General features: G+C 35.9%; 1 protein-coding gene across 4 annotated transcripts in view; it reads right to left on the bottom strand.

The window, feature by feature from the left end:
- Positions 1-17,551, bottom strand: part of EPHA7 (EPH receptor A7) — a 150,664-nt gene that overhangs the window by 79,750 nt on the left and 53,363 nt on the right. For 3 of the 4 annotated variants that reach the window (XM_027893118.1, XM_027893119.1, XM_027893115.1), the window contains exons 4-5: positions 16,041-16,196; positions 14,826-15,161 (exon numbers count right to left, since the gene is read on the bottom strand). In XM_027893118.1, coding sequence (XP_027748919.1) covers positions 14,826-15,161; positions 16,041-16,196 — 492 coding nt within the window. Of the gene's footprint in view, positions 1-11,380; positions 11,545-14,825; positions 15,162-16,040; positions 16,197-17,551 lie in introns of those variants that run through there. The other variant, XM_027893116.1, reaches the window with a different exon arrangement.

Raw genomic sequence — 17,551 nt, 5'->3', positions numbered from 1 at the left:
CAGTATTTTTTCAGCTTTTCAAATACCTTAGCTCTTCATTTTTAATGAGACAGGCATAAGAAAAAAAGAATAACCTCACCTATGATTTTACTGCCGTACTATTTAATCTGCTGGTTAAACAGTACATTTTTAAAGGTCTGTCTTTTACATGCAGAGTAATGAAATGAAACACTGAATACGATTGCAAATCCCTAATCTGATATTGGGAGGGGGACTTCTAATTTATCCTGGGAATGCATCAACTCTACAAAGTAACTCTTCAGCATACAGAGCTCATACTGTGAAACCTATACATTATTCAGAAGCAAAAAATTATTATTTTCAGTACCTAGTTTCACAAGCTGGTAACTACTTCTTCAGAGACTGATTGACTTTTATGATCTGTGCTACATTAATTATTTTTTTATCAGACACCATTTCCTACCACTGCCCTTTCCTGCTTTACATTATGCAAATCTCAACTATGCCAACCAAAGCAACTAGACCACAACATCCCTATGGACCCATTAAGCTAAAGAAAAAAAAAAAAAGACAGGGGAAAAAAAAAAAAAGGACCCAAAAATTGTTTCATGGCCTATTTGGTTTAACAACAGACCCAATGCCCATTCAAGCACACATAATTCAGAAGGCCTGCCTGCCAGCAATAAAGACTGAAATTGGATACTTTCTGAGATTAATTACCTAGATAGGGCATGATAATGCTAGTCAAATGGGAAGGTAATTAAAGTGCACCTTCCATGAAAATTATTCATTGCTGATGGATCAGGTGACAGATAAATCAAAAGGCACTTAAAAAAGCTACAGGTTAACTTGTGGAAGGCCGTTCCTCCTTGGAAGTTCCTGTACCGTGGCTGCTTGCTCCTGTCATAAGACAAAAGGCGGGAGGGTAGCGTGGCCTCCCAGAAAGAGGAACCCAGGGAAAAGTTACCAGCATTGTGCCTGCAGACAAAGGGTCAGCTAGAGTGGAACCAGTCGGCTGGCAGCCTTCAGATTACTAGATCTCTCTGCTTGTATGCCATAAAGGGGTATTGCAACCATAAAAGGCGGCAAGTGATGAATTAATAAGATGACTAGTCCCCCGGGTGCAATCCTTATAGGCGGAGGACATGCTGCGGTAATCAAACAGGGTTATAAATTGTGTACATTGAATGGCACAAAACGCATCTCACTTCATCACCGTTAAGTCAAGACTTCCTGAATTTGTCATTAACTCTTTGGCTTCAATATATTTATTTAAACAGTAGAAGTAAGAGAAAGGGCTTACAATAACAAAAGGGCAACTGATACTACCCAGTGGGATATACAGTCTAATGGAGATCATTGACTCTTACTTTCTAAAGCTGCAGGGGTCAAACTGCACTCCTTTTACACCAAAGTTCCCCTTGAGATGTACTGATTAAGTTCAAAACACTCAACTATGTGCATTTTTGAATGCAAGAAAAAAACCAAAAACACAGGATCAAGTCAGTTTTTATAGCTAGCTTATGCAAATTCCTGTTCATTCCATACTCAAATAAAACTGAGCTATTAACACGGGTAGGTATTTCCCAGATCTCAGATTTTTATAGGAAATTTCAAAACAACCTTATATTGGATGTAATGCCTAATTATTAAAATATATGAAAATGGATAATTGAATAATTATCACCTTCTCTCAATTTTTTTTTTTTTTAATGTGTGCTAACTCTCTCGATTGTGATACTAGAATAATACTGACTGTTCAGTGGTATGGTAAATGGAAAGCAACTTTGTGCCACCCTTTTTATAGCGAATAGTAACTTTCAATGGTTTAGATATCTATCAGCGGTAAAGAAAAACTTATCACTGACTTTGAATTAGAGCATAAGTAGGTAGTAAGATACTTTTTTTATAAAATTATTTACTTAATTTCTTCTACCAAAAAGATACTTGAGGTTTTCCCACATTTTGAAACAATAGTTCTGCATTCTTTATCAACAGCTTCAAATCTGTTTTACTCATGCTCTGAATATTATTCCTTTGCCTCAGCTTCATAGTGAGTACTGGAAAATTTAAGTGAGTACTGATATGTGATGGAATCTTAAAAAGTACGAACTCCAAACTGAAGCTCTTTCTGAGGGCCCAATGGAAAGCATAACCCTTTTTCAAAACAGAATTTATGACACCAGCCATGACTTGTTTCCAGGAGTGTTCTAAATTTACAAAAGTTTATACGATCATGTGACAAGCAGAGGCTCGGTACCAGTTTACCAATTTCACTGCAGCTGTGGTATTTCCCCCAGAAAAGGAGCTGTGCAGATTTTATGAATAGGTTTATCACTTTGAGATTAGCACATTACAATATTTTGCAAGAAGTCAAATTTTATAGACCTCCTGATCTATAAATATACCTCAGCAAACTTAGTAAATTTAATCTAGTAAAGGAAATGGTGTCAGGAATGAGAACAAACACGTTTGTCCATAACATTAATTTGTTAGCATGCTTAGCTAGCTGGGCATAGTTCTGGCAATCTCAACACAGGAACACTATGTTGGGAGATAAAGAAGTTTAACTTTGCAAGCATGAGCCCTGACATGCCAGGAACAGAGGATGAACCTTGATCCCTTTTGTACAGGCATAGCTTTGGGAAACAGTGAACATACATTAGCTTCTTTAAGAGTCCCACTGCCTGTCTGCTAAAATCCCAGTGGAATTTGAACTATTGATTTAGACCTACAGATTGCTAAATCTGGGGACAGGACATGTCTGCCGGAGAGATCACCATCAACCTTTATCCCTGTGGTAGTCAGCATAGGTGTGAAAGGTAGTCTCTTTATCATACAGAAATTACCCACCCAAGCATTTGAATGTGATAGTGTTCTGAGATCCTGGGGTATCTGCTTGGGCAAGCATTGAGAAACGGTTCCCCTGAGTTTAGTGAAGGAGTTCACTTTCTCTATTTATTGCTCATTGAAGGTTATCTGCTTGTAATTGTTCTGTGCCGCTCCATGGTTGAGTAAATTCATTGTTTACACAGAAGTATATAACACTGATGAGTGGCCATCGCTGCTTTATTGTAGGCAAGATAAACCTGCAGCTCTCCTAATGGGGACTCTTAACTAGCATTACAATAAAAAGAAAGCATAGAATAAGTATTTTATACTTCTCAAACATTTTTAACATAAATGTCATGAAGTGCAATCAAGCGAAATATAACTATTTTTAGGACACACTGGTATATGAATATCCTTACTAAGCACCTTGTTTAATTCAGTCCATGGTAGAAAGCTTCAAAGCGTCTTAATGACATGAATTACTAATAGGATAAGCAAATTATTTTTAAGAGTTTAAAAATCCCACATTACTTTTAAATTTGCTTGCTTGTTTAGTATTTTCTTGAAAACAAGTAAAAGCATGTAAATATTTAATGTTAACATTGTGGCAGAAATGAACATTTGCATATGTCGGGGTGGGAGGAAGAGGGCATTCAAGTCATCAAGTTTTGGCAGTTAATTTAGGTGGCTAAGTAGGAAGGTAATCTAACGCTTCCTCTGTAATTAAGGACAAGTCAATGTACAATTCCTAAATTTGGCTCCTGTTCCAAATCACTCCCTAAAGAAACCTATCAATCTCCACCGACTACAACAATGTAAATATCCACCAATGATTCAAATGCTAATGTTTAATGCCAACATCAAAGAGCAGAACGTTTAGCCCTAAAATACTTCATGTTATTAACTCTACACAATATAAAGAGCAATGACACTTTCCCCGCTTCATTATCAGTTAAGCTGCAATATAAAAAATTAGAACTAAGGGTGAAATTTTGATCTCAGCTACACAAGGGAATATTTGGAGTAATTCCACAGGAGATCCACAGAGACACATCATTAGAGTATTGGCTCTGAAATATTAGCATCCAATTCCTCATTTCACAGCCATGATTAGAGGCTCTATGAACTTAAATAGACTCTTTAGCGAAGTAAATGACATTTCTCCGCATAAGCATCAGGGTTTACTGGCTCTGAATCTGGTCTGCTGACTCAGCCACTACTGCCTGATAGGAGCTTGGGTACTATGGAAAAAAATTAGCTCTTCATGATGCATTAGGAAATAGGATGCTCAAAAATAAAAAAGAAATGCTTGGGTGACAGACAGACAGAAAAGGTTAAAAGGAGAGATGGTAAACAGATCTGTCAGCAGATATGAGATGGCAGATACAGAAATTGAAGGGTCTGTTGCTGCAAAAATATACACACGAGAAATAATCCCAGATTCAATGAATAATTGTACAAAACAAGCTGTTGAAATGCAAATAAGAGTTTAGGAGGGGTCATATTTGAAAGGGAAAGCTAAGAATCATAGTGACAGGATTTCATCCCTAGTCTTAAACCCATTTAAGAGGAAGTGGGATCTGTCTTAAAAATTCTGAAAAATATACTAACAGACTAGAAGAGTGGTTAAAAGGAGACTTAGCTTCATGTACATATGTGTGTGCACATATTCATCTGTGTGTATGCCTGCATGTGCCTGTCTCTCCCTCTCTTTTTCTTTCTCTATGCCCATATACATCAGAAACCAGATGGAAGTAAGATATGAGACATCCCACTCTGCACTTCTAAGATTTCTTGAGTTAACATTGGAAAAATGCCAAATATTCTGTGAATATTTTCCCTTAAGGTTTTCTGTGTTTCTGCATATGTGGATTCTCTTGTGTCTGGTACATGATTTAGCTTATTCAGTAAGAACAGGTCTTCGGTGGCCTGTTGACTTCAGGTAAGAGCTTTTCTACCTCTCTGTAAAACACAGTTAAAACTGGTCAAAAACTGCTGACACAGGAAAAGAAGCTGAAGTAAAATCTTCCGAAGATATGTACATTTAGCACACTCAAATAGGTTTGTATGCTTAGAACCTTTAGTTAAAATTAACTTTTCTTAATTAGTATTATTAAAGTGGCCAGAGTCATACAACTTATGACACATGCTGTGAAAATTTAAATGAAAAGCATCAAGTCAGGGAGTTTAAACTACAGTTATCATTAAAGTCTGATTTTTTTTTGTGTGCTGCCAACATAAAAAAACTACCTTATGTAAACATAAAGAGCAGCTTGTTGTAAGCTCGAATTTAGGACATTTATGTTGGTTCCACAATAAGAAGATTTCTGTGCCATTACCATGAGCATAATTTAGTTGTATTATGTTCACATGTAGACACCATTATGTAACACTTAGCTCAGACAAATGGCTCTGTTCTTGATCTTCCTTATTCTACTGTAGTTAATGACCAAATATTGTTAAAAATTGGGACACTAATTATCTGATGTCAACATGTTATGGATAATTAAGAATTGCTCACTCTGAAGCCATGCTAATTGTTTTTCACAGGTCTCCTTCTCTCGTCCTTGCGTCCTCAACAAAGCAGGCAGCTACAGGTTTATACCTACATCTCTGTCACATACTTTGTCACAGAACATACATCATCCTTTCTAGCTCATCCCCGATTAATTTTGCTGGCTTGCAGCAATTATCTCTTCCTTTGTGACTGACCTCCTGGTAAATGGAGTGCATGATCACTGGACAATTTTTTCCTGCGTATTTTACCACTTAATTGATCCTTGTTGGCCGACCATAAAAGAATACACTAAATTTAAGTCATAAAATGGTTGAAGTTGAGAGAAAGTGGTAACCATGTTTTAGCAATTGTAGTTGACAGCTGTAAAAATCAGATCTTGATAATGTTCTCTCATTTACCCTATTACTTGGATCAGTTGGTTAAAGCTGTTAATGATCCTCTTGGATCAATGTCATTTGCTTGTAGCTATAATTTACTGCATTGGTGGATTAGTACAGATGTTTTCATAGATAGCTCTGCATCATTCCACCAGATTGCTGTCTGCATCAAATTTGCTTCCATTCATCACTAACGAAGCAAAGAATAAGATAATCAGCATCTCCTATCTTCACATTAACTATTGAACTTGGGATAACACTTTTATTGTTGTCAATTTGCAGCCTTCAACCATGGCTTCCTCAGTAAATTGCCCTATGAGTTTTCTCTAGAAATAGAACCAATTATATATTTTTACTATTGGGGGAAAGACTATAGAAATGCTTAACTTTAAAAAAAAAAATTCATATGACAAACAGTAGTAGATATAACTGTTCAATTATGAATATGCCCTCTGGAGTCAGGGCTGTTTCTATCATACACAAAGCAGAAGAAACTACATAGGACAGCAACATAACAGAGCTGCCAAAAATTGTCCAGACTATTAATTATCCAGACCGTTCCAGCACCTGAAAAATCTGCTGCCACCCACGGAGTTCTCATAGTGGATAAGTCAGCAAAGGCTAGAGCTATTAGGGAAGATGTCTGCCTTTCTTATTACCCCACTAGCACCAGAAAGATGAAGTTCAGCTCTTCACAGACATTGGCCATCTTCAACCTTTCCTGCCAGAGGTGAACCATTTACTCTTGGGCCATTAATACTCCCTCAACTGCCAGAAGGCCATGAGCCTGAAGAGGAAGATTTGTATTTTTCAACTGAGGGCTTGTTTAACCAAACCTCTGTTTTCCCTTCTAAAAAAGCAGTCTTGCTGGCACATGCAACAAATATTATAAAAGTAATATAATATCTATAAGTATCTGAAATAAAATCTGTTCCAAAAGAGCAGCAGCATTATCACTGAGTATTTCTAAGGAAAATACCTATGAAAAAGCAAACTAGAAAATTCTGGACAAATCTACATGGCATTTTTTTCTAGACAATTAATTATGAGAGTGAACTACATCCATAAATGGTAGACTTGAACCTTGCTTTAAAAAAGCTCTAGATTCAAGACATTTTTTATGTGGTCCTGTAGTGCATTTTTGGCATACTAATTCACTAGCTGTGATAGACTCACCACAAAAGTCTTCTAGCTATTCAGTAGGCACTAGTGTGAGCAATCTTTCCCATCCAGAGTTGTGCATTTAGGTATTCTACTATTTAAGCTTAATGAAGAAACTTCTTTAGTTCTCCCTCTATATGCTACCTTCTCTCTTCTAAAGATTTCCACAGGAGTCATTACAGTAGGTTGGCTTCATGACAAGCTGTCATCAAAAGCTTCACTATATAGAGATGTTCCAGTCCAAGAATTTTTTAATTTACTACATACAACCTCAACTAGGATTTCACCTTTGGTAGCACTTATACACTTGCAATAGTGCCTTTCAGCAGTGATGCTCATTTCTCATTGAAAAAAATATCTAAGCATTTAAAAGGTTTAGTTTGTTCTAATGACAATATGAATTCTCCAAAAGGTCTGAAACAAAGAAATACTGAGTTCAGAATTCCTACAGACGATGTTCAGTACTTATTTAGATCCTGCATCCAGTCACCATATTACAGTTTCCAGGAAGCAGAAAGAGGAAGATATGGAGATATAGTTCTGCTGCCAGAATCAAAGATCTGTGGAATTGTTCTTTCTTTGCACACAAGTTAATTAGCTACTCTAGACTGTGTATCACCACGTATAAATGTATCAAGTGATTTCTTGTCTTTGTACTGCAGCTCCCTTGAAAGTCTTTGGCATTGCTTGGGTCTTCACAGAACTATGTATTATAGTTCCCAAAAAGTTTTAATAAAGCTCAAAGAGCTGTTATTTAGTTTCTACTCTGTTGAAAAAGACTTGTGGTCATGAGAAATAATCTAAGTATGGATGAAGTGAAAGAAGAAACCAGGCATATCTACAAGGGTCTAAAAACCCACCCTGAGAGTGTCACAAGTAGAGCTCTTTAATTTTACAGACCTTTTGTGGGCTTGGTCATAGTGTAGTATTAACACATATACTCCTTTTCAAGATCAGGATTAGTTTTTCAGCACTGCTTTTATGAACACAATTGATTTAATTCATAAACATTAAGGAGATATATGGCCCATTTTTTATCTTTTAAAAATGGGGCTCCTAGTCATTTGTGTGATATTAGTAGACCAATCCCTCCTTTCTGTGGCTAAATTGTACTTTATATCAGTCATTTTCTTCCTCAAGTACATAGTTTTTTATTGTGGAGCTGGTGAAAGTATGTATGAGTACTGTACATTTGACCATGGTGACATAAAATGCTACTTCCACAGCTCGGTGAACAGGGAAGTCAATAGCCCTGCAGCTGTCATGCTTCTCTGAGCAGGTTGCTACCAAACATTTAACATACATAGCTTAATTGGACCATTTCTAATTCAGGGCTTTGGTTCTGTGAAGCTGAAGCTTTATCTTTGTGTGTAGTTACCCTATAGAGTAGCTTCCCACTCTTCTTACCTCTACATATTGTAAAATTCACACAGTTGTTACTAGAAAAAAAGTTTGTTAGCAAAAATTATTATATCTATTTCTAAAAAGCTTTTATGGTAGAGCTCGATAGGAAAGAGTTCTGATATCCATTAGAGGGGAAATAAAGTATTTTTGGTGCACTTTAAAAAAAAGTTCAAATTACATTCAGCCACAAGCTGATGCGCAAAAACCTGATACAGTCAGACTCAAAATTTGATATGAAGTTAAAATTTCTTTTCAAGATGACAGAGCACCCATCGCTTTTCTTCCTGCGTGTTCTGATAGAGCACAAGGTTCAAATCCTGCTCCTATTGAAGTCAATGACAAAACTTCCATTGACTTCAGCGGTGCAGGATCAGACCCTAAGCAATACAGCTAACATCTGCTTGCTTTCTTTCTCTCTTATCTTTCAGTGAAAAATATTGGAACAAACAGAACTAAATATTAGGGGAAAAAAAAGGAATTCATATCAATTAGCTATTCTGTGGTAAGTTTTCATATGAAACATATTGTTTGTCGTTTCAATTTTTTTTTGTGTATGTACATAAAATGTTATCAAAACTGTTAAATATATATATGCCATACCATATTATATCCTACATAGATGTTTCCTGCTTTGTGAAAATCCTAAAGAAAAATCTAACATCTAATAATCTTACTACAATAATGCTGCAGCCTAGCAATTCTGCAGTATCTCTATAACCTTGGAGATTTCACAATATTAAATATGACCTGATACAATCAGTAAGTGAACAAACTGGTTTCCTTGATCTGATGGTATTTGCTATACAGAGACTGGAATTCTTATCAAGCTTTTATCCATCAGTTTAATTCAGGCATAAATTCAGTTATCGCCTCCTGTAAAAATATCTGTGATATTAGTTCAGGGTAATGTGATTGCAGATCAATAGGCAGCCTTAACTCCACAGAAATAATGCAATCCATTTTTTCAATGTAATGAGAAGACATCTAAAAAAGTAGAATAATAATAACTATCATATGTAACTAATTTCTACTCAAATTTTTTCCTTTTTAGTTGGTCGCCATGGAGTTCAGAACACTTACAGAGCTCTCCTGTCTGCCTATTGGTTTATAATTATATTATTATTAAAATATTAAAATATATTAAAATATATCTTAAATATCATTAAGAATAACACAGGAATCCATATAGCTCCCATTAAACAAAATAAGCAAAAAGGTAACCCAAAATACAGTCATCATCCCATATATATTTCTAAAAACCACAGTTTAATGAAAGTGTTTAATGAATATTAGTTTTGAAACGTGACTTTTCATAAAATAATTCCCCCAGCTCAACAGGTGGAATGCATTTGGTAAAGAAAAACATTATTTTTATAATCTGAATTCTTTTTACATGAAGCATTGCTTTTAACATATATATATTTTATATATATATATATACATATACATATATGATGTAGCCATATCAATGTGGGAAAACAGATCTACATTTGGAGGTTAGAAGATGAATCATAGCTTAAAAAGCAAAATCACTAGCAGAAAATATCAAATGAAACCTATTGCTAAAGGAAGTCCACTGAAATGGGAAAACATAGAAGAAATGTTTAGCTGACCACTGAAGCTTTCTGTAATAAGCTGTCATGTATCACCAGAGGTGAACATTAGATGGAAGACGTAGATGAAGGTAGAGTAAAACAACTTGATGGCAGCATGGGAAGAAGCCAAAATGGCCTGGGGAAAGGAGAGAAGTGAGAATAGGACTAGAATGCTGAGGTTATAGTGACTGGGAAAGCCGCAGGCATCAATCTTCTTGATTGCTGCCTCTGCTGGGGGACAGTTCATTGCTGAAGAAAAGTCAGGTTTAAGTGAGACTGACAGGGAACAGGAAACAAATAGATGTCAATAGTGCAGAGACTATGAAAGAGAAGACTTTAAAAAATGAGCAGGGATAATTGAGAGCTGGGGAAAAAAGGAAAAAGAAAAAAGTGAAAAATTATGAGCAGCAAGAACGAAAGGAGAATGTAGCACGTGGGAGAAAGCAAAGTATTTCCTTTGTTTAGAAAGACTTCAAAATTACCTAAGAAAGGCAGAACTCATCTCACACATTTACATTTTTGCATTAAACCACTTCCTGTCATGTAAATCAATGGTGCTGCTGCTAATAGTCATGATTTTATAGCACATAATGTTTTCTCAGTTCAGGTTTCTGGGATAATGCCATTTTGAAAACATTTGTTTCCTTTTTTTTTTTTTTAACTGTGAATTTTGGGATCTGTTGTTTGTAGGAAATGTTCCGAAACTCTCAGATGTAAAAATGGAATAGCAAATTAACATATACAAATTGTCACTAGAAGAGAATGGTTTTAGAGAGTAAGCCTTGATTATGGAACTGAATCAGGGTTTTTTAACCACTTCAAGTTGTCAGCATTAAGTGCATATGAAGGCACAGCATGACCTAAGAGTGCTGTGGGGCACCTTTCTCTTGCTGTGAAGAAGCAGCAAGCATTAGCAAGTGCTCCCTGCACAAGAGCAGTTTAGAAACAGTTACTGTCATTACATTTTAACTTCTGTTTGTCATGTTAGGTTACAGTAATAAGACATTATGAGTGCTCCCTTAGATATGATTTTTTTTTCCCCAACAACTATAAAACCAACTAAAACTTGCTCGGGACACATACTAAAATTTTCTCAAATCCTAATAAATGTTGGGATTTGTCCAAAATATCTTAATTTTTATCAAAGTCGGGGTACGTTGGGTGTATATCACCCTTTACCAGAGATTAGTCCATTGCCCACTGAGATAAATTCCAGAGGAAGGATGTAGAAATATAGTTTTCAAAGCACACTATCTTTGCAAAAGTGTCAATAGAAAAATTATGAAACTGTTATTGAAACTTATTTTGTAAAATATTTGAAAATGTATAAATGTCGAAATATGACAAATATTCACCTGCTGGGAAACCTATCCAATTTCCATTCACCTTTTGAGTGTTGCATGGAAAAAAAATGTAAAATTTGGAAAGGTATTTGATGGCTCAAAAGGAACTACCAGTACAACCAAAAGGTGACTTTCTTATTATGGAAGTGGTAAATGTTCTCTTTGGTAAACAAATGTTCAGTAAGCTTGCAAAGGTAGTGCTTGTCAGCTGTTTGCCAGGTGCAGCTCTTCAGCACGTTCATTTATTGTAACTGAAGCTTAGTCACATTTAAATCTGAATCCTACAAGGATGCAGGGATTCACATAGATCAGCTTGCAATACTGGGATGACATCCTGTGTTCTTTATATGGTGCTGGATAGGCAAGATATGAAGCAAAATGGTTTACTCCTGGGGGACTTACTGTACTTAATCTTGTCAAAAAACCAGAAAACAAAACAAAACCAAAAGCCTCATGGTTCTTGGCTGAAGCAAAAAAATATGCCATATGACAACTGATAGCCTAGTCACAAAGTCCTTTTGAAACAAGGAATGAATATCAATGTGTCATAATACATATATATAAGCAATGTGAATGATACCTACCCACTTGCAGTCATTTTATTGTGTTATTTCCACAAATATAAATAGGCTTTTATTCACCACCTGGTTCTTTTATGTGACATGCTCTCTTTGTCTCATCAAAGCTTGTTATATGTGGGTGAAGAAACATTGAATATATTCCATATTCCCATTCTTTTATCAATAATATCCTGTTATCATTTCACAATGATTTGAATTCTGTGACTATAGCCACAAAGGAGCAATTCAATTAAACCAAAACTACAAAGGAAAAATCTCATTGCAATCCTCTGTGCAACTGGTGAACCCAGTAATTGTATATAGCCACCTATTGTGCTAGCATAATAACATGTGAAGAAGGTTTAGTTAGACACATTTACACACATAAAAAGCAATATGGGCATAGAAAAAGTCAATTTTGCCAAAAGTATAGAATAGTCACACAGTAACAAATGAGAGCTGCATGAATCCTAGTTTACTTGGCTATAAATAAATCCAACACTTCTTTCTCTCCACGGTAAAATAAAATAGGAGCACAGAAGCATAACAGTCTCCTTTGAGCAACCAGTCTCTTTCTGTTCAATTATAGTCATCAATCTGTTCCACCTAAAATATTTTCCTCCTTGAGAAACCAAAGAAATCAGTATTAAGATCCAAAACATGCTGTTGCAAAAATAATGTAAAAGAGGTCTTTCCTTTTGGTAACTGCATTTGTTCTGAAAGCCTGTATTTTCTTTAATGCAAATTTTTTAATTCAGTAAAAAAAAAAAAAAAAAAAAAAAAAAAAAAAAAAAAAAAAAAAAAAAAAAAAAAAAAAAAAAAAAAAAAAAAAAAAAAAAAAAAAAAGCTGCATTTATGTGGCACGTAGAATTAGAAAATCTTTAAGACCTTGGAAAGGAGAAGTGAGGGTTACCCCTAATTTTAGACAGAGAAAACTGCAAAAAAAAGAGCTTAAAGCCATTTTTTTTCCAAACTCTGTCTCCTATGTATATTCCTTTTAGATGCCCAATTGGAAGCCTTTAAATCCTGATATTCAGAAGTGCTGAACAGACAAAGCTTCAGTTGTATGAGTACCCTTTCTCTCAGCAATGACAGTGTCAAATCCTGGGAAATGCTTGCCTGTGCATAATCCTACAGTAAACTGGAGAGCAAGGAAGGAAGAGTCAGATCTCCTGCTTCCTGCTGTATGCTCTTACAAAACTTACCTAGGAGGTTGAAGAATTTTTCCATTACTTGAAATCTTAAGGTAAAGTCTAGATGTTGTCTCTAATATATACAGAGGCTATAGTTTCACTTACATCTCTGGTCTTGGTGTGAGGATCATTTCATAAAATCGTATAGCTTGTGTTACTTATACCATAGCACAGGACAACCATGTTATATCTGCTGACCTAATAAAACTCCTGTAAATCTATGACTACGAGAACACAAGATAATAAACTGTAATGAATTCTTGGGGAAAACACAACAAAGTTGTGATTAAGGCTTTTATATCTTGCTGAGATGTGATACTAGCCACCAGATTGCACCGTTTCTTACTCTACTCTGTGTGCCACTGAACCATCAAAGCACATAAAGCCAATTTGATTTAGCTAAATAGGAAAAAGTCCAAATCCTCTTCCTCATATGGTAGTTTTGTACAGTCATCTACAGAGAGCAGTACACTGTCCACCTGCACACATTTAAAGAATTACAGAGAATTATTTTAAAGATGAAAAATCGAAGTGCCAAAATAATATAATATGTGGTGCAAAAATAGTTTCAGGGTAATTTTTCTGTGCTCAGAATCCCATCATAAACTTCAAGAACTGAATGAGCACAGAGACCAATCCTTTCAGTCACAGAGATGGTTCCAAAATAATATAAAATGTGCATTTGGAATCCAGGAAAGCACTATGGGGAGATTAAATATCCCATAAATATTCCAGCCTAACTTTAACAACCATATAAACTGTCCTAGTTTTGGGGAGAGGGAGGAAAGGTTTTGAACTCAATTTCTTGTCCTTTTTTTTTTTTTCCTGAGATGACCATCTTCAAAGTACAAAATAACTACAGTTTTTCCTGTTAGCTTATTGACCCTGTATAGCAAGTTTTTTTCATAGTATTACTGTAGGGGATCATTTCTACCACACTAAAAAAAATTCCATGATCACAGTCATTGAAATTTCCTCCAAGATATAAGTATGTAATATCCTTTAAAACATTAGTTAGCTGTTTTTATAGGAAGGATCACACCAGTTATTCACTTCATGTTTTCTTTTAAGGCATTTCTTCAGAAGCCAGATCTTGCAAATAATGTTCAGTTTAAGACCTTTTGTCCAAAGTATAAAAGGTTAGTTTTACTATCCCCTCATAAAGCCCACAGCACACTATTGCCTATAATTTTATCAACAAGCAACTCACCATTTCAGGAACCTGAATCACATATTTTTTTTTCATTCAGCTGCAGACAACTAAAACCCATTTTTCCCCCTGGGGTGATATGCTAGTTTGATTTTATTTTCCCTGACATTTCACCTGTCAGATTATGATAAATAGAAGAAACAAAGAATAATCATCACATTCTCACTGCATCTCATAATCAAATATCTGGAAATACAAGATAAATCAGAAACATTATCCTGAGGGAAAACATTAACACTGAAAACACCATCAGATATCCAAATCATCTTCCAGTGACCTAGGACTCCCACATGTATTTAAAGAATTCAGAAAGGAAGCCTGCGTAGGACTGTCACATCTACTTTTTTTATCTTTAAATGCTAGGGAATGACCTACAATGAAGTAAGCAGACAAAAAGAAAGTTACAGAGTTAAGGAAATTCTATCTAATAACAAAGTTGTGTATCTTCTTTAAGTCTTTTCATCAATGCTTTCTGAAAGCAATCCTGAGGCCAAGAATCAGGACGGGTTATCATGAAATAGTATAAGCTCAAATTAACTATTTGGCAAGGTGAAAAGATTAATGAGCCAGAACACACCAAACATGCTCCTGATTTACTGCATCTGTAGTTTGCATGTTCCAAATTTCTCTCAGTCTCACAGTGTTGAGATTCATAAGTGATGAAAACTTACCTGCCTGGCCGGTGGTAATACTGACAGCTGCAAAAAGCCTCTGGGAACGACTCAAGTCAGAAACCCCATTCACAGCTTCAACTTCAAACGTGTAGTTAGCATGAGCTAGCAGGTCCATGACAGTGACATAGTTATCTACTAATCCAGTTTGCTGGGGCATATATCCAATGTTACTCCCACAGGGAACACACTCGCCCTGCTCCCAGCTGCACCTCTTGCACAAAATGCGGTAGGTCACATCACTTCTTCCCCCATTGTCAGCAGGAGGACTCCACTCCAAACTCACGGTAGTCTGGTTGATATTGAAAATTAGGTTCTGTGGTGCAGATGGAGGTCCTACATTACACACAAAAAAGTGTAGGGTAATTACACAAAACCACAGTGGGACACATAGCCAGCATTTTAATTACTGAGACAGAAAACAGTTGAAGCATTTTTCTCCACATAAACATTTCATTATTTTTATTACAAGCTGCATAAAAGCTTCCTTGAACTCATTTGGTAAGAGCTTTATTTATTTTCCATTAAGGCATCAGAATAACAATTGTCTGTATATTTACTGCTACTGACTTTAGCCATTTCTCCTCTGTGCAATTAAAAGGAATGGTTAATGCACATTAAAGGTTCTGGTTTATAGTTTTCCCCAATATGGGATTTGTTCATCTCTTCTAAACATACCGCACAAGCTGCATCTAGTCCTTTGTTATCAGCTCCGATATGATTTACAGAGATATTTGTTGCTGCTTTGGATTTAGGAGACTTCCACTATTTAAACCAGCAATCTGTGCAGGCAAGTCTATTTGCAGTTAGAAGGTTAAGTCAGATCCAATTGCAGTTCAATCAAAGCACAGATCCACACAGGTTACTTTTCATTTTTCACATTACTAATTTTGGTATTGTATCACATAAAGCACACCGTCTACAACAATTTTATGGCCATGGGAAAACTGTGCCTGTATTCTATCTATTACAATGAGTTACGCACTTATGCAACATGCAGTGTTTTCCAATGCTATATCAAGCAAACATGAAAATTATATTTATGCTGATTCCATATTCACTGTCAACTCTTTTTCCCTCTGCTTTTCAATTTCATTTACTGTTGCAAAGGTACTTTTCAAACACAGGAAAAGTCAGACAAAACTACTCACTGCAAGTCGCTGCACCTGGTTGGTTAAGCAACGTCCCTTACTATTAAATTCATGACTCACTCACTTGTGCATGCGACATATGGTGGATCAGAAGGTGCTCTATAATAGCTATCTTCACAGTCACATCTTGAAGATCCTTCCTTGTCAGAGAAGCTGTGAGTAGGGCAGCGGGAGCACTGCAGATCTTGTGAGGAGGATTTGTAGAACCCACGGCCACAGGCTAAGGCAGAACGAAACAAATTAAGGTTCAGATTTGCATGGACTTCTATTCTGATCTTTTTTTGCTTCTGTTACATGAGGTACACATTCATGTAAACATCTGTACTGCCCATTCTGTTATGTTGGCTCAAGCAAGACATTATGCTAAAATTATTTTTTTCTTCAGATGATGCTGCTAATGATTTTGTGGCATTTTTTATGAGTTCAAGTATACACTACATATACCTGAACAGCTGGCAGTACAATATTTTAAAACAGAGGGCTGTATAAATACAGCAAGCACCTGTTTTTCACCAGAGTGCAATAATGGTATGAAACATCTGGATGCCTGAAATAGGCCTAAACAAGGAAAAACCAGTCTTGAGATCTGATCTAAGGCCACTGAAGTGTTTCTGGTATCTGAACTAGTTGTTTCGGAACTAATGGAGCAAAACTTTTTCTTCCCTGATCTGAGAAACCCAAATAAGCTGTAACCAACTAGCAAAATCCTGATTCTGAGGGAAAGAATGAGGTGTGAACACTTGTTGGAACGATGACTCTGGTAGGAACAAACAGAGGAGAGCAGACAGCGTAAACTGCAAAATAGGTTTTTCCAGTTTCACAGAAAGACACAAGTAGGTTGAAATTAATTTATTAAAACTTTCAAGAAATAGGTAAAAGGTAGACAATTGGAAATATATTCACATAAGTTGATTTCTTACTTTGGTAAGCCTGCTGTGAAGCCACAGAAAGTAAAAAAAATGTGCTGTGTTTTAACACTGATATTCAGAAATACTTCTTGCAGTTCCCAAGGTATAAACATTCATAAAACACATCTGCCATGATACTTACAAACAACCTAAGCACTGCAAGCTAGACAGCCAGCTTAAGAATGTATAAACTATGAGGACTGTAGGGAACGAGGAAGAGGGAAGTGGGGATCAGACAACTCTAAAAGTGTAAAGAGATTAAGACTCAATTTCAGCACTGAGATTATGGGCAAACTTACAAACACTGTCAACATTCAAAACAAAATACAGAAGTCCTCCAGAACTTTCTAACAAAGCAGAGGGTTTTCAACCACACTGTTTTACTCTTTTTTTTTTTCCAACCCCAACAGACAGTCTAACCTTCTTAGGCCATCACCTGTATGCAAAGGGACAGCAGGTGAAACTCAGTACTGGGTATCAAAATATTAAAGCTAGTTAAATAGTCATTCTGAGTTCAGAGAGAAAGAATTTACTTTGGTTATATTCATATTTGCTTGGATATTTTCTCAGAATAGAAATGCAAAGTATCAAAAGACACTGATATTTGGAACAGTTATTTCAGTTGTCTGGTACTGCAGTGATGGAAAGAGCATGAAAACAGTGAGCT

The sequence above is a fragment of the Empidonax traillii genome, unplaced genomic scaffold, assembly GCF_003031625.1.
Source record: "Empidonax traillii isolate 1590-97213 ecotype Southwest subspecies unplaced genomic scaffold, ASM303162v1 scaffold382:size1915631, whole genome shotgun sequence".
Classification (NCBI taxonomy): Eukaryota; Metazoa; Chordata; class Aves; order Passeriformes; family Tyrannidae; genus Empidonax; species Empidonax traillii.
Note: the sequence above shows the minus strand (reverse complement) of the source record. Positions and strands in the feature narration are given on the sequence as shown.